A 22,327-nucleotide genomic window follows, 5' to 3' on the forward strand; every position below is an offset into this window, starting at 1 on the left:
GCGTGGGTTTTCTCCGGGTGCTCCGGTTTCCCCCACAGTCCAAAGACATGCAGGTTAGGTTAACTGGTGACTCTAAATTGGCCGTAGGTGTGAATGTGAGTGTGAATGGTTGTCTGTGTCTATGTGTCAGCCCTGTGATGACCTGGCGACTTGTCCAGGGTGTACCCCGCCTTTCGCCCGTAGTCAGCTGGGATAGGCTCCAGCTTGCCTGCGACCCTGTAGAAGGACAAAGCGGCTAGAGATAATGAGATGAGATTTAGGGACATATCCATTTACAGGCGGCACGGTGGTGTAGTGGTTAGCGCTCTCGCCTCACAGCAAGAAGGTCCGGGTTCGAGCCCCGTGGCCGACAAGGGCCTTTCTGTGTGGAGTTTGCATGTTCTCCCCGTGGGTTTTCTCCGGGTGCTCCGGTTTCCCCCACAGTCCAAAGACATGCAGGTTAGGTTAACTGGTGACTCTAAATTGACCGTAGGCGTGAATGTGAGTGTGAATGGTTGTCTGTGTCTGTCAGCCCTGTGATGACCTGGCGACTTGTCCAGGGTGTACCCCACCTTTTGCCCGTAGTCAGCTGGGATAGGCTCCAGCTTGCCTGCGACCCTGTAGAAGGATAAAGCGGCTAGAGATAACGAGACGAGATCTCCATTTACAATCTTATATACCATGCTCAATTCAATTTGAGAGACTCCACCCTCAACCATCCCAGCCTCTTACAATGATGAGGATCAAGGTGAGTTCTTGGGGGCAGATCCGAAATGGTCCTTACTAATTTATTTTGTGAGGTCTGGAGCTTGTTCTTACAATACCTAGTAAGGCCATTATACCAAGAGCAACTGGGTTCCAGCTTGCCTGCGACAGATAATGGATGGATGTTTGAAGACATTCTGCTTTGCGACAATGTTTATTGTTAAAAGCGCTACTATAGAAATAAACTCGACTCGATACAGCGCACTGTTTTGATGGACAGATTTCTCTGGTGGGTGATGGGTATCGAACACCACACGCATGAGCGGCCATCACATCCTGAGCCCGGCTCAAATCGGTCACGTGACGAGGGGATGAGCCGAATTAATGCTGAGACAGGAAGGGAGCAGGGGCTGAGCACAGCAGAGGGCTCTGAACGCATGACGCACTGGATGCTTTCGCTCTGAACGCACGACGCGCTGCAACCCATCGCCATTCGCTCTCTGACAGGCCTACATGAAATAACTGCGCCTCGTGTAGAAGCAGGAAGATGATTTCGCCTTGGGAGAGATGGTACACAACGAGCTGCTGCCTCTGTTGCCATGTTCGGACGGGCACCATTATCCTGGGGGTCTGGTACATGGTGAGTGGCATGAACGGCTCTGTGTGCGCCCTCTGTGCACCAGCTTTCACCATCATCCCTGAGCAGCAGAGAGCTGCTGGAGACTCAGAGCAGGACATTTTATTCATTCACAAGGGGAAAAACCACATCATTGATTCCAGCAGTAATGCTGTAGTATGTTCCTTGCCCTCCAATGGAGGTTTAGTCTCTTTCTTTCTCTCTCTGTCTCTCTCTCCAACTTAGAAAGCTGTATTAGAGCAGCTTGAACACTATTTCTATTATTGTATCATTGTAGTGATCCTATGACACTGTCTCCTTAATTATTAACATTCATTTTCTGCACCATTTATACCTCCTCCAGTATTATTTGCTCTGTTCTCTTCTCAGTTAGTTTGTAGGTCTTTGTACACCTAGTCCACCTTGGCTTATCTCTTCATCTGCACCGACACCGAACAAAGAATGACCCTTATAAATCCCTCCTTTATCTGTAATCGAACACATATACCTGAAATGATTCTAATTCCAGGCCAGGGTGTTTTTTTTTTAATTGAATCATTGAAATAATAGAATTGTAATGTTGTTCATTTATTGCAAATTTTGTTAGATGAATAATATAAATGCACCAGCTCTTGATTTTTTTATTAAATTAATCATTAATTTAATAAAAATAACTGTAAATTTCAAAATATATATCAATGAATAATTTATATTTTTACACTTAAAAAAATTAAGCCAAGTATATTATTTATTTTTCATCATTCAGTTGTATGCCATTGTTTTTTTTTATTAAATTAATCTTAGTTGTTAATTCATATATAAATATTTTCAGTTTAAAAAAACCCAAACCCTCTAGTGTGATGTTAATGAGATTAATTCCTTCTATATTTATGCAACACTTTTTGGGGAGACAAAAAACAACTCGTACTGATTTAACTAGAGTAAATTAATGTTTAGTAAAACTAATGATGTGTTAATGTACATATTGTTTTGTGAGTTGGGCTTTTTTTGTGTTTTGAAGCTGTATCTTCAGAGTTTTTTTTTTTTTTTTTAAAGAAGTGAGGGCTCTTTGTTATAAATAGACGCGTAATCATGTTAAATCCCTGACCTCATGCGTTAATCTGTGACCATACTGGTGCTGTAAAATATAATGCATCTAAAGCAAGTCATAGATATGTAAGGTGTATGAAATACGATCGAAAGGGGAAATAATTTCAGAAATAATTTTGTATTGAATCCAGTAATTGCATAAATAAATTAAATTAGGGGGTAGTGAATGTTGATTTAATGTAAATTTAGTTCATATTAATTATATAAGTGCACCTTATTCATTTTTATTCCACCTGTAATTTATTAAAATATTTAATTTTAATTTAATAAGGAAATGAAATACTTCAATCTTGTGAATATGAATAATTAAGAAATGTTGTACATTTACTTCAATTTATATAATATCTGTGCCTCAGTTTCATTTTTATGAATGATTTATCTGTAATAGTAATAAAATAAATACTTTATAATTTTGATTTACTTCTACAAATAAAAAATGTAGTTTAATCATATAATTTAAATTCAATTTTATAAATCCGCCAGGGTTAATATAATCAATCTGTTAATTGAAATAAAACTTTAATATTTGTATAACTTTATGTACATCTTTACATTTTATAGCTGATTATAGAATGTAAATTAGTTTCTTAAACATAATTAATTTACAAAATGACAGATGAATTATGCTATAATGTTTGCATATATTGTATTGAACAGATTTTTATGTTGGATTTGTTGTTGTACAGTTTTATAATAAGTACAAAGCCTGTTAAAGTGTCGAGAGAGATGGAGATGTTAGCGGATGTGCTCAGGTTCGCTCAGTCGGTTAGCACTGTCCAACATTTCAGCTTCTTTTGTCGGGCGACGACAGAGCGAGCCTGTCTCTTCATTTCTTCTGTGTATTTGTTGAGTATGAATCCATCTGATTATATCATCAGCTAGAATACATTTTATGTATCTGATTTATTTACATTCTAATCGACAGTCCATTCAAATAGACTGAAGTCATTTATGTTTATTTTTTAATTTATATAGCAGATGCTTCAATTAAAGACTTGCAGCTGAGGCGGAATGTAAATGAAGGTTACAGCTGAGCAGAAGGGGGGATAAGGGCTTAGGGTTTTGCTGTAGAGATAAAGAGCTGCTCTGCTGTGTGGCAGTGCTCTGGATATCTTATCATTCTTACAGAGTCTGAACTGCTGAAAGATGGAAAACTGCATTTTATTTTAGGATCATCTCATTTCTACCAGGGTTTCTCAGGACATAATGAGGTGTAGCAGATGGTGTGGGTCAGGTGATGCTCAGTGAATAATTAAGCAGAAACTTTCACATACACTGTCTGGCCAAAGATTTGTGGACACCTGATCGTCATGCTCGTATGTAGGTCTTCCTTGAATTGTTGCGCAGTTGTATAGGATTTCTTTGTATGCTGGAGAAGTACAATTTCCCTTCGCTGGAAGTAAGAGGCTCAAACATTTTATAGCATAAAACTGCTCTTGTTTTCAAGGTCCTTGAAGACATGGTTTGCCAAGGTTGATGTGGAAGAACTTGAGTGGCCCTGACCTCAACCCTACGGAACACCTTTGGGATAAACTGTTACTTGTACCCCAGGCCTGACTGTAATAATGCTCTGGATAAATCCCCACAGCCAGGCTCCAAAAACAATAAAATGGAACCCCTTTCAAGAAGAGTGGAAGTTATTATAACAGCAAAATGAGGACTAAATGTGGAACAGGACATTCAGTAAGCACATACTAACATGATGGTTAGGTGTCCACAAACTTTTGGCCATATGGTAGTGTAAGGTAGGTTTAGCTTTGTTACCACCAGACCAGTTCATCTTTTATGCAGCATCTGGGTTTATTTTATAATCATCGCTGCGCACCAGATTAACCATGCTTACTCCGTCTGTCTGTCTCCTACACAGCTCATAAATGCTGTGGTCCTGTTAATCCTGCTGTCTGCTCTAAATGACCCGGTGCAGTATCACTACCACCTCACCAGTGCCGAACTTGGCACAGACTTGGATGTCATGGATGACGCAAGTAAGTTAAAAATGTTCTCCCAGAATTCCTCAAAGTAATAAAGAGCTATACGGCTTTCCCTGGAAATAAAATACAATGTCCACATGGTCAACTGCTCACCAGGACAGGAATGTACTTCCTCTTGCTTGAAAGCTAGACTGCCTTTCAGATTTTTCAAGTGTAGGTCATAAAAAGAATTTTCCCCAACACCCAATTATTTTTGTTTAGTGGACTGAAAGCTGCTGAATTCGAATCACAGACTTCCAATTTTATTCGTTTAAAAAAAATAGAACAATTAATGAATTTAGAGCCACGTGGCCCTAAATTCTCCGTTATTTTTTCCTGCTTCACCATGACCCAATTCAAGATACCACGTCATGCATGACGTGGTGGGCTTTCCCCGTTTGCACCAGGCATTGTGGGATACAAATTTGAAACAGGAGAGAAAAATGGAGGATGTGAGCGTGCGAATGAAACGTGAAAGACCGACTACATTAACGGAAAGCGAGAAAAAAAGACGTTATGTTGTGAAGGAAAGGAAACGCAGGACCAAACTACAACCCCGATTCCAAAAAAGCTGGGACAAAGTACAAATTGTAAATAAAAACGGAATGCAATAGTTTACAAATCTCAAAAACTGATATTGTATTCACAATAGAACATAGACAACATATCAAATGTCGAAAGTGAGACATTTTGAAATTTCATGCCAAATATTGGCTCATTTGAAATTTCATGACAGCAACACATCTCAAAAAAGTTGGGATGGGGCAATAAGAGGCTGGAAAAGTTAAAGGTACAAAAAAGGAACAGCTGGAGGACCAAATTGCAACTCATTAGGTCAATTGGCAATAGGTCATTAACATGACTGGGTATAAAAAGAGCATCTTGGAGTGGCAGCGGCTTTCAGAAGTAAAGATGGGAAGAGGATCACCAATCCCCCTAATTCTGCGCCGACAAATAGTGGAGCAATATCAGAAAGGAGTTCGACAGTGTAAAATTGCAAAGAGTTTGAACATATCATCATCTACAGTGCATAATATCATCAAAAGATTCAGAGAATCTGGAAGAATCTCTGTGCGTAAGGGTCAAGGCCGGAAAACCATACTGGGTGCCCGTGATCTTCGGGCCCTTAGACGGCACTGCATCACATACAGGCATGCTTCTGTATTGGAAATCACAAAATGGGCTCAGGAATATTTCCAGAGAACATTATCTGTGAACACAATTCACCGTGCCATCCGCCATTGCCAGCTAAAACTCTATAGTTCAAAGAAGAAGCCGTATCTAAACATGATCCAGAAGCACAGACGTCTTCTCTGGGCCAAGGCTCATTTAAAATGGACTGTGGCGAAGTGGAAAACTGTTCTGTGGTCAGACGAATCAAAATTTGAAGTTCTTTATGGAAATCAGGGACGCCGTGTCATTCGGACTAAAGAGGAGAAGGACGACCCAAGTTGTTATCAGCGCTCAGTTCAGAAGCCTGCATCTCTGATGGTATGGGGTTGCATTAGTGTGTGTGGCATGGGCAGCTTACACATCTGGAAAGACACCATCAATGCTGAAAGGTATATCCAGGTTCTAGAGCAACATATGCTCCCATCCAGACGACGTCTCTTTCAGGGAAGACCTTGCATTTTCCAACATGACAATGCCAAACCACATACTGCATCAATTACAGCATCATGGCTGCGTAGAAGAAGGGTCCGGGTACTGAACTGGCCAGCCTGCAGTCCAGATCTTTCACCCATAGAAAACATTTGGCGCATCATAAAACGGAAGATACGACAAAAAAGACCTAAGACAGTTGAGCAACTAGAATCCTACATTAGACAAGAATGGGTTAACATTCCTATCCCTAAACTTGAGCAACTTGTCTTCTCAGTCCCCAGACGTTTACAGACTGTTGTAAAGAGAAAAGGGGATGTCTCACAGTGGTAAACATGGCCTTGTCCCAACTTTTTTGAGATGTGTTGTTGTCATGAAATTTAAAATCACCTAATTTTTCTCTTTAAATGATACATTTTCTCCGTTTAAACATTTGATGTCATCTACGTTCTATTCTGAATAAAATATGGAATTTTGAAACTTTCACATCATTGCATTCCGTTTTTATTTACAATTTGTACTTTGTCCCAACTTTTTTGGAATCGGGGTTGTAATAAATATCGGTGGTCAGAGAGCACCTTGGTGTGATCAGCTGTTCGTTTAGCGTCAGAATGATGGAACCATCTGTGCATGGTCAAAGGTAAACCTGCGCATGCACACATGGACTTCCTCTGTCTGCTTGACTGCACGAAGCGAGCGATTTCATGCACGTTATTGGCTTGGGAATCTCCTCAAATTAAATAACTTCTCAGTTACAGAACGGTCTGATATTTTGTGAGATGTAACAGAAATAAACATATATCGCAATGACCAAATTTCAGAGGGAACTAAATTTCACCGGTTTTATGAAATTGAAAGGCCGTCTAGCTTTAAGGTGAGAAAATATGTGTAAAGTTGTGCTTTAATGCCCAAATCAAATAGATTTTCAGATAGAAGAATAACAGATCTTTTTTCCCCCCCGAAAATCAGTATACTGTAAAATAATGAAGTTTTGTATGGGAACTGAGAGTTTATCTGTGTTGCGTGTCAGATTCTGACACAACACGATTAATCCTGATGAATTAGGGCAGTCCGATTTAAAGTTCAGACTTATTGCTGTTGGCTTTGGCCTTCTTACGTCTGGATTCTGCACATTCCTAAAGGGTTCTTTTGTTTGTCCCTGATGTCATATTTGATTGCATTTTATTTTTGTTTGATTATTAATTCTCTCTCTCTCTCTCTCTCTCTCTCCTCTGAACTTTTTAGTGTGCAGTCATATAGAGAAAAACACGTGTTGTGGGATGAAATGTGTATCTAGATCTATATTATGTTTACAACGTAAAATACAATCATATTTTTTACATTTTGTAACAAAAATTTAAGTTATTGTACAAAATCGAGTTGTACATGAGCCGATAGCCATAAACTATAAGCCATGTTCGATGAGATTGAGTGGAATAACTGTTTTATTCTATTCACATTCACTGGATTTTGAGAAATGGAGCATTTTTATTTTTTGCAAATTCGATAAATAAAAACTTTATACAAAATGTCCGACAAAATAATTTCCGCTTAGAATGTAAATAAACCGGTGAAATGACAGCATTTTCCACAAATTGCTACTATAATAATAATTCTTACCATCAAATACTTTCATTCCACGTTTTGTTGCTTTTTTTTGTATTTTTTGGGGGTTTTGTTTTCGAGTAGAGATTTTATTTCGTCCTCGGTTGGTTCAGCAACACGCTCCGCCATTTTGTTTTTCTCTACTCATGGTATATGAGCTGATAGCCTAGTAGTAGAGCAGCCAATCAGAGTGCACGATTGCTCATATCTAGTGAATGTGGATGGAATAATAGCTGTTATACACTGCTATATGGCATAAGTGATGAATGTTTTTAAAATGTGAAAGGTTTTATGTTCTGAAATTGAAAATTTAGTTCACTAACGTTTTTAGGTTGAACTAACGGAAGTCAATAAGAGCTAAAGGAGGATTTGTCACTTGTACCTCCTGGATTTTGCTCTCAGCCTCGTTTTCTTTCCATAGACATGTGTATCGCTGCTGCAATTTCCCTACTGATGATATTGATTTGTGGGATGGCGACCTATGGTGCTTATAAGGTACGGCTACATTATTTACTGTTAATAATGTTATCAAATGGAGAAAAAGTAAATAATAATGTGATTGCAAAATAGTACCTTTGACCCATTAATTATTGCTCCTTATTTCCGCAGTGTTACATGCAAGTTACATATATTATCATGTAACTTTTTTTTTTTTTTTGGACTTTTTAAAAAAAAAGATTTTTTGATGCTGGATCATTATTTAAACATGGACTGCATGTGATAAGTGGATTGTTAAGTGCGTTTCACTGTGTCTTTTAATCATTGGCTCGAATTATAACAAAATGGCTAACAATAATCCCTCCTGTTATCTGCTATTTAATTTTTTCCTTTGTGTCAGTGTGTTTGCAATATTTCAGCTTGATAGTGTAAACCGAAACACCAAGTGTAGATATTAACCGTTGCAATTCTTCTTCTCAGCAACATGCTGCTTGGATTATTCCATTTTTCTGCTACCAAATTTTTGACTTTGCCCTGAACACCCTGGTAGCAATAAGTGTCATGGTTTACCCGAACACCATTCAGGACTACCTTGAGCAGCTGGTAAGGAACGTTAACAATCTTTGGCCTTTAATTATTCATTTCCTCTCTTGGCCAGATATTGGGTTTCTTGCTGAACTGGTTGCTTGTGTTTTAACAGCCTGGGACCTTTCCATACAAAGAGGACTTGATGTCCACCAATAACATCTGCCTAGTGTTCGCGGTACTCGTCTTCATCGGCTGTATTCTGGCTTTTAAGGTAAATGCAGAAGAATCTGTGAAATTTTATACCGGATGCAGTGGCACCATTTCTGATACACTCCCATGACCACATGATATTTTACACTATCAGTACACTGAATACCTGACATTTTGCACTCATTCATTTTCAATGGCGTGTCAGCAGAAACCAGAAACTTGCAAGGGATTGGAAAGTGGCGAGAACCTGACTCATTGTGGGGAAAAAAAAAATGTTTTGGGTTAAAAGGTATGCAAATTAGAAGCAGCAAATGTGCAGCGGTGACGAGTCATGAGTCTAGAGCCAAGTTGCTGTTGTCCAACTGCAAGTAATGTCCCATGTAGATAGTTCCATCTGCCGTACGTTCCTCCCAAATAGCGTTTTCTATGGCATGGGTACAGTTTCTATCTAGAAATAATAATGAATACAATATTATTGTTATATAATGCACTGAATTCCATTAATGTAAAAATAATGAGCTAAATTTCAAACTGCAGCAGCAGCACACAGTCTAGCACTGGTTAAATCTACGTGACCGTTTTAACTGGAGTTGGAGTTGGATTGACAAACTTTGCTGTTGTATATAGCCGTAATGCATGCTTCTAATAATTTGGCAGTGACAACAGACGTTAACATCTTGGTAAATATAAGTGCCGGTGTTGCTGGAGATCACAGAAGTGAATGCTCTGTTCACATACTTGGCACATGTGCATCATGGCCAGTGTAAAAAAAAAAAAAAATTATAATAATAATAATTCTGGTGTATAATGGACTTTTCACAGCTGTAGCAATATCTCCAACTAAATATAAGCAATAGTTAATACATGTTACAAGACTGGATTGTCTTATACAGTGGTGTCTGAACATGTTTAACACAGAGTCTCTCTACAAACTGGGATTGAACAGTTTCCAAAACTGGGAGAAATCAAGAGTGAAGTTATACCGCCTGTACCAGGCAGTAATGTTTTAGTTTCGTTAAGTGCTTGTGAAGAGATGTTCACTCATGCTACACTACCGTTCAAAAGTTTGGGGTCGCCCAGACAATTTTGTGTTTTCCATGAAAAGTCACACTTTTTTATTTCCCACCATAAGTTGTAAAATGAATAGAAAATATAGTCAAGATATTTTTCTGGCCATTTTGAGCATTTAATCGACCCCACAAATGTGATGCTCCAGAAACTCAATCTGCTCAAAGGAAGGTCAGTTTTATAGCTTCTCTAAAGAGCTCAACTGTTTTCAGCTGTGCTAACATGATTGTACAAGGGTTTTCTAATCATCCATTAGCCTTCTGAGGCAATGAGCAAACACATTGTACCATTAGAACACTGGAGTGAGAGTTGCTGGAAATGGGCCTCTATACACCTATGGAGATATTGCACCAAAAACCAGACATTTGCAGCTAGAATAGTCATTTCCCACATTAGCAATGTATAGAGTGGATTTCTGATTAGTTTAAAGTGATCTTCATTGAAAAGAACAGTGCTTTTCTTTCAAAAATAAGGACATTTCAAAGTGACCCCAAACTTTTGAACAGTAGTGTACATGTTATTGTAATAAACATATAGTACTTGTGCTGAGTAATATGTTCGCAGTGAAATGGTGGTGAGTTGAAAATGGCCTTCTTATACATCGTATGTTGTTCTCAAGTTGAAAACTGATACCGTGTTATTTATTTGCCAGGCTTATCTGATTGCCTGTGTGTGGAACTGCTACAGATACGTTAGTGGAAGAGGCACCACAGAGGTCTTGGTTTATGTCACCACTAATGATACAACAGTAAGTCAAGGACAATTTATGTCCTTACTGTCCTGTTATTTTTCAATGCAGCACATTCTGTTGCTGACATGGGATAAAGCGTTAAGGGGAGACCAAACAAGAAGCAGCGCGAGGGCATCTTTTATTAAACAACAATGAAATGTCAACATATTTGAACATTTTTGAGGTTTTGTGGAAACCACTGTTCAATTTTATTAAACTGCAATGACCAGTTTGACTTTTCCGTTCAGGAAAAGAATGAACATAAACTTCAGAGCTGCAGGAAAGCTCGACTGTGACACTTTCTCGGAGTTATAATTTAGAAATGTCTGAAGTTGCCAAGCTTGCGATGATTTATTTATTTAATCAAAATTGGAACCAAAAATGATAATTTCACTCAAAATGGATCTCTATATGCTTCAGTTTGTCTGTCAAAATTGCAACATACACACCAGGAGTACTACAGTTGCAGTCGTAAGTTTACATACAGTACCAATCAAAAGTTTGCACACCCCTACTAGGGCTGCAACGATTCACCACGGTGCACCGAAAATAGAGTTCATACCTCCCGTACCAATTATCGATCCATGTGGCTGTATTTTCGGTTCGATTCGGCGAGATTTTTTATTTCAATTTTTACTAATTTTTATAAATGCACTTTTATCGTGTAACCATTACACTTACATTGTTAAATGGATGCGACAAAGCGATCGGCCAGAATAGAGCACAGCTTTGCTTCTAAATAAAATGTGCAGTTTGATTGGTTTGGGTCCTTGCTCTTGTCCAATCAGAGTAGCCGACACTTTACATGGCAACGCCGTTGCTGGACACCAAAATGGCGGAAGCCAAGCTTAAAGATCCTTCGTCTCCTCTTAAATCGAAAGTTTGGCTACATTTTGGGTTTCGAGAAGACATGAAGGACATTGCACATGTTATGCTGATATGAATTATCAGGGAGGGTCAACTATCCATCCATCTGTTATCTGTAGCTGCTTGTCCTGTCCTGCAGGGTCGCAGGCTAGCTGGAGCCTGGGTCAACTACAAACCTCGCAAATTATTTAAAGCAAAAACACAACGTGGATGTAAATGAAGTAAATGCAGCTGAATTGAAAACTGAAAGTGTTACGAAAGTAGTAAAACCAGTTACGCAGGGACAGTTAAAACTGACCGATGTGGTCAACAGACCAAAACTGAATGAAACTAGAAATAAAGCTATTTTGAAGGCTATTGATGGCTACCTCGCCTATGATATGTGGCCATACTCTACCGTAAAGAATGATGGATTTAAAAACATGATAAATGTCCTTGAGCCAAGATATTCCATTCCTTGTAGGACATATTTCAGCAAAACTGTAATACTAGATATCATGCAGACAGTGAAAGAAAGGGTGAAAAAGCAGGTAGCGAGTGCTGACAGTATTTCCATGACAATGGATTTGTGGACATCTCAAGCTACTGAAGACTATGTGGCAGTGACAGCCCATTTTCTTTGTCCTTTTTATATTTAGTTGCAGAATCAAATCGAAATGAATCGAATCGGTGTCTTAGTGAATCGTTGCGGCCCTAACCCCGACTCATTCATTGGTTTTTCTGTATTTTAACCATTTTCTACATTGTAGAACAATACTGAAGACATCAAAAATATAAAATATCATATGGAACATGCATGGAATTATGTGGTAAACAAAAAAAGGTTAAAACAAAATGTTTGATATTTTAGATTTTTCATAGTAGTCAGTGTTTATCTTGACACTTTGCACACGATTGGCATTATCTTAACCAGCTTCATGAGGTAGTCACCTGGAATGCTTTTCAATTAACAGGTGCCTTGTCAAACATTAATTAGTGCAATTTCTTGCCTTCTTAATGCATTTGAGATCAAACAGTAACTAGTAAATAATAAGAATACAGTAAATAGCCCTATTTACTGTCTAAGTCTAAAGTCCTTCCTACACTATGCCCTGGTCTTCCCAGGCAGTCTCCCGTCCCAGCACTAACCAGGCCATTGAGGCACATTGGGCGGCACCAATCTCCGTTTCTGTAGCCCTCGGCCTCTCACCTATACAGCTAGGGTTACAGTGAGGAGGTGGTCCTCTGGTAACCACGAGAGTTTGACTCCCTACTCGCATCTGTATTGCAGCGTGCCTTGCCAGATGGCAGTTGGTACCATTTTTATGACGGTCTTTGGTACGACCCGACTGTGAGTAGAACTCATGATCTCCCGATCGTGCTAACCATTAGGCCAGTTCACGGTATTCTGCAACTGTAGTAATCCATATTATGTCAAGAACCGTTCAACTAAGTAAAGAGAAATGACATCCATCATTACTTTAAGACATGAAGTGTCTTTGAATTCATAAAAATAAAGAAAAAACATTGAATTAGAAGGCGTGTCCAAACTTTTGACAGGTACTCTCTATATAGACCTATAATGTCATCATTAAAACTTTTTTTTTCCAGTTGCAGATGTATGTTATACAATGATTCTGCCACAGAAAAAGAACCGTTCAAAGAAATCATTGAAAGCTCGATGTTGCCATGATATTCAGGTCCATGATGGCATTCATATCTGTGTATGTAAACTTCTGACTGCAACTGTAAATAACCTCAATTAGATGTGACTTTATTAATAAAACTAATTGTAATAAGAATTATAAGGTAATCATGTCATGGGTGATAATAATAATAATAATAATAATAATAATAGGTCTTCAGATCAAATCAAGTTTATTTGTATAGCGCTTTTAACAATAAACATTGTCGCAAAGCAGCTGTACAGAATTTGAACGACTTAAAACATGAGCTAATTTTATCCCTAATCTATCCCCAATGAGCAAGCCTGTGGCGACGGTGGCAAGGAAAAACTCCCTCAGACGACATGAGGAAGAAACCTCGAGAGGAACCAGACTCAAAAGGGAACCCATCCTCATTTGGGCAACAACAGACAGCCTGACCATAATATTAACAGTTTTAACAGGTATAACCCTCAACTGTCCTCATGGGGCCGTCCTTCACAGGAGCGGTGCGATAAAACTCCGACCAGACACAGGGCACCAGGATGGATCAAGCAGGTCCAAGGGGCAGAAGAGGCCAGCATCTCAATCCCAGGATCAACATGATCTTGATTGCATAAGATAAAAACACATATCCTATGTTACAATGAAAATATAAAACTAAAAAGGGCAGAAAAATAAAAAAAAATAAAACCCAAGTACAAACTAATTTATAAATACAAAAGTACAATAATATAATACTACATGAGATCAATGATAACTAATAATAATAATAATAATAATAATAATATACAGGATGTCCCAAAAAAATGTACTCACTTTTTTTTTTTTTAAAGAGTTTTTAAATGTGAGTACATTTTTTGGGACACCCTGTATATTAAATACAACTTCTAATAAAAAACTAAATTGTATCTAAAAATTAGGCAGTTTAAAAAGGAGCTCATTAAACACTGCGTGTTTAATTTAGGTATAATAATAATAATAAATACAGTGCTGAAATAATTATTTAAAAAAATAACCATATGATTAGATGCTGAAATTCTAATACTGGGTTTGGGTGGTGGTGGTGGTTGTTTTTGCTGTCATTTAATTTTATTTTTAAAAATAATGTTTAAAGCCTAGCAACCACCTAACTCGCTGCAAAAAATGATATCTTAGCAAGTGAAAATATCTTGAAAATAGTTTAAACGATTGAACATTTCCTATTAGAAGACTACAAGACACCGATTCTGAGATTATTAAACCTAGTTCTAGATTGCAACCAACTTATTCTAAGATGTCTTATCAAGTAAAAATATCTGCCCATGCAGCAAGATAATTTCACTACTATTAAGTCATTTTCTCCTCAAATTCAGTTTTCAATTATTTGCAGTGCTCTAATCTATAGTTTTTGCCTGTCTTGTTGAATATTATATTTCAAGTTGAATCACTGAATACAGTCACCCAGCTCTTAGTTTTGATAGATTTTCCGATTTATAATGTTGAGTGTTTCCTTCTGTCCTGTGTTGTGTTGAGTCTGTGTGACATGACTGTTAAGTCTCTAATCCTTTCTTTCTGCTTAATCAAAGCTATTAAATGGCCACGCCTTGTTTAATATGAGCTCTGTAATGTCAATGATGGTTAGTGTTTGTTAGTTATGTTGCAGTGCTGCTTTGGTTGGAGTGTGCTATTGAATTCCAGTGAAAAGCAGGGATTTTCTCGCTCTTCAGCTCAAACCTATTACATAACCAGCCATTATTGTTTAGTTCCTTTTGAAATCCTCTCACTGACTCAGTCAGACTCTGAAGATTACATTAGGATCCACTTAGAGCATAATTCAAATTAGCCCTTCTTTTTATAACGGTCTTGGTTTGTCTTGCATAATTATTCCCCCTTTGACCTTTTTCCACATTTTTTGTCGCAGCCTGAAAAGAAAATGGATTGAATTGGGATTATATGCCATAAATCTTCACATAATATTCACATTATATAATAGTGTGTGTGTGTGTGTGTGTGTGTGTGTGTGTGTGTGTGTGATTTCATAAGTATTCACCCTTATTCATATGAAACCAGTTGAAGACAGAAGGCTTAGGATTAGTTGAATGGAGTCCACAATTAGTGTTACATGAGCGCAATTTAAATACACCTGTTCTTGGAAGGTCTCTTGTAACAGTTGTATCTCTGCGTAGAGGAAGCCGTCCACCAAATTTAGTCACCAGGTAAAGATGGCATTAGTCAGAGAAGCAGCAAGAGGCCAATGGTAACTCTGAACATGATGCTCCCACCACCATGCTTCACTGTATGGATAATTTTCACAGGGTGATGAAGGTTTGATAGTCATGAATACTTATGCAATTACAGTTTTTTTTTATTGGAAAATATTGTACGTACTATATTGTTTGTGTGTGTGGGGGGGGTGAAAAACATATGCAAGGCACTGTAAGGTTTATCTGCCTATTAATGTCTGTTCATGTTGAAAGGCATTGAGCAGCAGCATGTTGCCCATGCAGTCACAAAAAAACCTGCTCACACTGTCTTCTGCTTTTTAGGTACTGCTCCCATCCTATGAAGAAGTTGTCGCAATTCCACCAAAGGAGCCGCCCCCTGAGTAAACCTCAGCACGAGACAGATGTTTTTTCTCTCTCAGACTCCCTCAGTCTTCTCCCTAAATATCCTCCAAAGAAAAGATTTTGTCAGTGTTTCCTATTTCCCCACTCAAGCCTTCCATTTTGCACTCTGATGTGTCTATCCTTTGCTCCCTGAAGGCAGTAGTGTGATGTTCCCTTCCCTCCGCGAGTCTTCCCAGCCTTCCTGGCAGCCCAGTGCTGTGTGTCAGCTCCAATTTGGATTTGCACTTTCAGCGTTCGCTGATTATGCACAGCACTGACCTTCCCTTTTTTAAACTGTGAACTTCTCAGCACTGCTGTCAGCTACTGAAATACCTGACGTTAAAATGTGGCAGGTGTAATAAACACGCGAGTTACTTAAGAGCACTTTCCGACTAGCAGTTTTCCCAGGAATATGATGAACGTGGCAGCCAGGGTAATTTATATCTAATATATAATCAATCCATCTTTATATTAAACACTAAATTGTGAGAAATCAAAAGATCCCGAATGACCAGCCGACAACATCTTAAACAGGATTATACCAACAATAGGCAATATTTAATGCAATTTCAAAGTTACTAATAGAAGTATGTTTCAAAATAAGTTCCTACTGATGATTTAACAAAAATATTTAGCAATTATTCTATCCACATTCACCGGATATGCACAATTACGTGGTCTGATTGGCTATTCTGCTACTAGGCTATCAGCTCATATACCGTGAGTAGAGAAAAACAAAATGGCGGAGCGTGTTGCTGAACCAACTGAGGACGAAATAAAAACTCGACTCGAAAACAAAACCCCCCAAAATAAAAAAAAAGCAACAAAATATGGAATAAAAGTATTTAATGCTAAGAACGTCTTTTTTTTTTTTTAATAATTATTATAGCATTTTGGGGTGGCACGGTGGTGTAGTGGTTAGCGCTGTTGCCTCACAGCAACAAGGTCCGGGTTTGAGCCCCGTGGCCGGCGAGGGCCTTTCTGTGCGGAGTTTGCATGTTCTCCCCGTGTCCGCGTGGGTTTCCTCCGGGTGCTCCGGTTTCCCCCACAGTCCAAAGACATGCAGGTTAGGTTAACTGGTGACTCTAAATTGACCGTAGGTGTGAATGTGAGTGTGAATGGTTGTCTGTGTCTATGTGTCAGCCCTGTGATGACCTGGCGACTTGTCCAGGGTGTACCCCGCCTTTCGCCCGTAGGCAGCTGGGATAGGCTCCAGCTTGCCTGCGACCCTGTAGGACAGGATAAAGCGGCTAGAGATAATGAGATGAGATTATAGCATTTTCACAAATTACTACTGTCATTTCGCCGGTTTGTTAAGCGGGAATGATTTTGTCGGACGTTTTGTATGAAGTTTTTATTTATCGAATTTGTAAAAAATAAAAATGTTCTGTTTCTTCAAATCCAGTGAATGTGGATAGAATAAAACAGTTATTCCATTCAGTCTCGTCGTACATGGCTTTATAGCCAACACGGTGCTATGCGCCTTGTCAGCTATCAGCTCATGTATGACGAGATTGAGTGGACTAGTTGCTAAGTATTCTAAATTCGAGATAAGAAAAGTGTGTGTGAGAGTGTGTATATAGTTGCAGTTTAACAAAAAAAAAATGTGGTTTTACAGGTTTTAAATGTGAAGGTAATCTAGTCATTTTCACATCTTCATTACCTTTCATAAAAATTAAAAAAATCTGAATGTGGTTATTTCACACACTGTTGATGACGCACCGTATTGCTGATTTTTATTTTTAAACCATACATCCAGTGACTTATGCCCAGACGCCACATCGTTTTTGCACACAAGTCTTAATAATTCATGTTGTACGTTCTCTGTTCAATAATGAAGGCAAGTTAGACTGTATGTAGCACAGTAACGTAGTGACGCAGCTCTGAGTGACATGAAAAATCTCCTGAAGTCTTCCCAAGCTTAATTCTGCTTAAGATTTGAAAATGAATTTGTTAATGTTATGTAAAGATCTATGCAACAACTATGCAGTATTATGTTAAATTGTACTGTGTTTCAACACTGAGCTCTTTAGTATCGCTGCCTTAAAGGAAGCCTGCAGACTCTTGTTCACTGCTCTGTGCTAGGGTTATATGATTTCTCCAGAATTGGCATTTTCCACTGACCAATTATTTATAATGAGTTCACTTTTCTAGATTTCTGTCATTATTCATTAGGCGTTTTCCTCTTTGTAGCTCTCGGGAGCAAATTTGGAATAGAAGGAAATTTGCTTATTAGTAGTAAATGACACAGGGACAAAATCTTAGAAAACTACCAACAATAAATAAACTAAAGGTTTTTATATTCTTACATTTTTACAGTAAATACATTGATCACATCTCTCTGTGTCAAGTCAAGTTTATTTCTATCGCGCTTTTAACAATAAACATTGTTGCAAAGCAGCTTTACAGAATTTTAATGACTTTAAACATGAGCTAATTTTATCCCTAATCTATCCCCGATGAGCAAGCCTGTGGCGACGGTGGCAAGGAAAAACTCCTTCAGATGACATGAGGAAGAAACCTCGAGAGGAACCAGACTCAAAAGGGAACCCATCCTCATTTGGGCAACAACAGACAGCATGACTATAACATTAACAGTTTTAACATGAAGTCAGTTTTGTTGATGTTATAAACTCTTCATTGATGGAAACTTGAGTGCAAAACAACTGTAGTCCTCCGCCATAAAAGCATTACTGTAAGAGTCCAGAGCGTCTTCCAAGTGCAACTTTCAACTGTCCATATGGGGCCGTCATCCACAGGAGCGATGTGATGAGACTCCGACCAGACGTAGGGCATCAGGATGGATCAGGCAGGTCCGAGGAGCAGAAGAGGTCAGCATCTCGATCTCAGGATTGACATGCAACTCAGAGGGACAGACGGGGGGGAAAAAGAGAGAAAACTCGGGTTGTTAAGTATGCCCAATGTCACCTGGTGAGTAGGAATGGTATACGTTATAACAGTAACAGTAAACAGTGTGATGTATGGTATAAACTATGTAAAGCAGTGACAGAATGTCTGTCTGCTCCAGTTAAGTCTTCCATACAAAAGAGCTTTGGGTTGAAATGTAAAAAAATAACCACCTGTAGTAACCGTATTTGCCGTTTTCTTATCATGAATCAAATCATTATTCAGATTCAATCATTTTGTCCTGTGGTGTGTTTAGGTTCCTCAACTCTAACATTATAACCTGATCCAATCAATCACATTAAATTTGTGGGTGTGTGTGTAATGTGTGCTTAGGAAAAAAAAAAAGTCAACTCTGAAATTTCTTACTGGTTTTTACTGTTGGTTGTATGTTTTGTCTAATTTGAGGTGATTCGAATTTGACATTCTATCAGCTACATTTGTTTGTACTGAACGGTTCTTAAAATTAAACAATTCTCATGTTGAGTTCATTGTAGTTTTTTACTGAACCCTACACCAATCCAGGCAGCTTGGTGGTGTAGAGCTGAGTTGTAGCGTTGCCATCTTGCAGCTCCACGTTCCCCAGTTTGATTCCGAGCTCGGGCTACACACCCAGTGTTCCCAGGATTGGCTACGGATCTTGCATGAGCCGGACCACGATAGAATGATTACTGAGGGTTAAAGAATGAATACAGCAATAGAGTTATAAGTAAGAATTCTTTTGTCCAAGCATTGTATATTGTTTCCTTTTTTAACTTGTAAAAGTGATTAACAATTAGTTATTCCACGAGATTGAGTGGAGTAACCGTTTTATTCTATCCACATTGACTAAATTTTTTTGCAAATTCGATAAATAACTTTTTATACAAAACGTCCGACAAAATCTTTTCCGCTGAGAATGTAAACAAACTGGTGAAATGACAGGAGCAATTTGTGAAAAATGCTATAATAATTCTTGAAAAATAAAAAAGATACATTCTTGGCATCAATTACTTTAATTCCATACTTTGTTGCTTGGTTTTTTTTGTATTTTTGGGTTTTTGTTTTCGAGTAGAGCTTTTATTTCGTCCTCGGTTTGTTCGGCAACACACACCGCCATTTTGTTTTTCTCTACTCACGGTATATGAGCTGATATCCTAGTAGTAGAGTAGCCAATCAGAACGTGTGATTGCTCATATCCAGTGAATATGGATAGAATAATAGTGATTGGTCAGCATGGTCCTGGCTATTACGGAACTCTTTAGCTGGCCTAGAGGTGAAAGGTAGTGACCATTCTTAAAGTGCGTATCCTGGACCAAATTTGTTTTTGTTTTTTTTATATGAAAGTATGTCCCTTTACACACTCATCCAGAAGGGTAATTTTGCACAAGGCCATCTGTCTACAGCAGAAAAAAATAAAATAAAACGCATCTGGAAAAATCCCAAGGGAGTCTGGAGCCAGATTCATGACGTCACCTGCGGAAGCGCCAGCAGGCTGCGAGAGCTTTGCACGGTTTCAGTGCACAGCCTGTGTAGACCAAGTTTAGCAGCTAGCGATTTTGCATTGAAATATGGAATTGTCACCTGAGCGCAATGTGGGAAACGGTGAGCACTAATCCCATCAAGATTGGTGTTGCTACACCCTCCTACGATACATCTGTTAACCATTTTAATAATTACGTGATAACGTTGAAGAAATTTGCAGGAAACCACCAGGTCGTTTTCTCATAAACAAACCAGCTCTGATGTAGGATTCAGAGGGAGGCGTCCCGCACGCGACGTCACGAAAATCAATATTTCCTGGGAAATCCAAATGCCAAGTTTTTTCAGAGGTGGACCAATTCGCCTCAAATGGCTTGATTTCAACTGAATTTTTCTGGTATTACGCAAGGTAAAAAAATTGCAACAGATATTTGACCAAAGTTTAATATAAAATAAGAGAATTACATTGATATTGCGCCTGAATTTACCCGTGATGTGCACTTTAAGGTGCACATCTCATCAGATGATCCTTTTCAGCTGTCTGAATATTGTTCATCTGTACAATGTGGAGTTAAAGAAGATTTGGGTGCCAGAGCAATATTCTCTCAGGGGGCACAGAATTCCCAGCTCCATGTGTTTCCATGTACTGTCCCGCTATGTTTTTGTCTCTTTTACCATCCATCCAGGAACGGAGAAATGAGCAGATTTATGGGAAATGATCTCCAACTGTGATATGGCATTAGAGAAGACTTTCTAAACTACAGTGGGGCAAAAAAGTATTTAGTCAGTCACCAATTGTGCAAGTTCTCCCACTTAAAAAGATGAGAGGCCTGTAATTTTCATCATAGGTACACTTCAACTATGAGAGACAAAATGAGAAAAAAAAATCCAGAAAATCACATTGTCTGATTTTTAAAGAATTTATTTGCAAATTATGGTGGAAAATAAGTATTTGGTCAATAACAAAAGTTCATCTCAATACTTTGTTATATACCCTCTGTTGGCAATGACAGAGGTCAAACATTTTCTTTAAGTCTTCACAAGGTTTTCACACACTGTTGCTGGTATTTTGGGCCATTCCTCCATGCAGATCTCCTCTAGAGCAGTGATGTTTTGGGGCTGTCGCTGGGCAACATGGACTTTCAACTCCCTCCAAAGATTTTCTATGGGGTTGAGATCTGGAGACTGGCTAGGCCACTCCAGGACCTTGAAATGCTTCTTACGAAGCCACTCCTTCGTTGCCCGGGCGGTGTGTTTGGGATCATTGTCATGCTGAAAGACCCAGCCACGTTTCATCTTCAATACCCTTGCTGATGGAAGGAGGTTTTCACTCAAAATCTCACAATACATGGCCCCATTCATTCTTTCCTTTACACGGATCAGTCGTCCTGGTCCCTTTGCAGAAAAACAGCCCCAAAGCATGATGTTTCCACCCCCATGCTTCACAGTAGGTATAGTGTTCTTTGGATGCAACTCAGCATTCTTTCTCCTCCAAACACAACAAGTTGAGTTTTTACCAAAAAGTTCTATTTTGGTTTCATCTGACCATATGACATTCTCCCAATCCTCTTCTGGATCATCCAAATGCTCTCTAGCAAACTTCAGATGGGCCTGGACATGTACTGGCTTAAGCAGGGGGACACATCTGGCACTGCAGGATTTGAGTCCCTGGCGGCGTAGCGTGTTACTGATGGTAGCCTTTGTTACTTTGGTCCCAGCTCTCTGCAGGTCATTCACTAGGTCCCCCTGTGTGGTTCTGGGATTTTTGCTCACTGTGATCATTTTGACCCCACGGGGTGAGGTCTTGCGTGGAGCCCCAGATCCAGGGAGATTATCAGTGGTCTTGTATGTCTTCCATTTTCTAATAATTGCTCCCACAGTTGATTTCTTCACACCAAGCTGCTTACCTATTGCAGATTCAGTCTTCCCAGCCTGGTGCAGGTCTACAATTTTGTTTCTGGTGTCCTTTGACAGCTCTTTGGTCTTGGCCATAGTGGAGTTTGGAGTGTGACTGTTTGAGGTTGTGGACAGGTGTCTTTTATACTGATAACGAGTTCAAACAGGTGCCATTAATACAGGTAACGAGTGGAGGACAGAGGAGCCTCTTAAAGAAGTTGTTACAGGTCTGTGAGAGCCAGAAATCTTGCTTGTTTGTAGGTGACCAAATACTTATTTTACCAAGGAATTTACCAATTAATTCATTAAAAATCCTACAGTGTGATTTCCTGGATTCTTTCCCCCCATTCTGTCTCTCATAGTTGAAGTGTACCTATGATGAAAATTACAGGCCTCTCTCATCTTTT

General features: G+C 38.9%; 1 protein-coding gene across 1 annotated transcript; it reads left to right on the forward strand.

Moving 5' to 3' along the window:
• The first annotated feature begins 1,154 nt into the window (after positions 1-1,154).
• On the forward strand, positions 1,155-16,643 carry laptm4b (lysosomal protein transmembrane 4 beta). The gene is made up of 7 exons (XM_060942025.1): positions 1,155-1,324; positions 4,278-4,395; positions 8,009-8,082; positions 8,506-8,628; positions 8,726-8,824; positions 10,484-10,579; positions 15,600-16,643. Exons 1-7 carry the CDS (start codon positions 1,232-1,234, stop codon positions 15,660-15,662), a joined length of 666 nt encoding a protein of 221 aa, XP_060798008.1. The 5' UTR covers positions 1,155-1,231; the 3' UTR covers positions 15,663-16,643.
• Positions 16,644-22,327: the final 5,684 nt, after the last annotated feature.

This window comes from Neoarius graeffei, chromosome 16 (genome assembly GCF_027579695.1).
Source record: "Neoarius graeffei isolate fNeoGra1 chromosome 16, fNeoGra1.pri, whole genome shotgun sequence".
NCBI classification, from domain to species: Eukaryota; Metazoa; Chordata; class Actinopteri; order Siluriformes; family Ariidae; genus Neoarius; species Neoarius graeffei.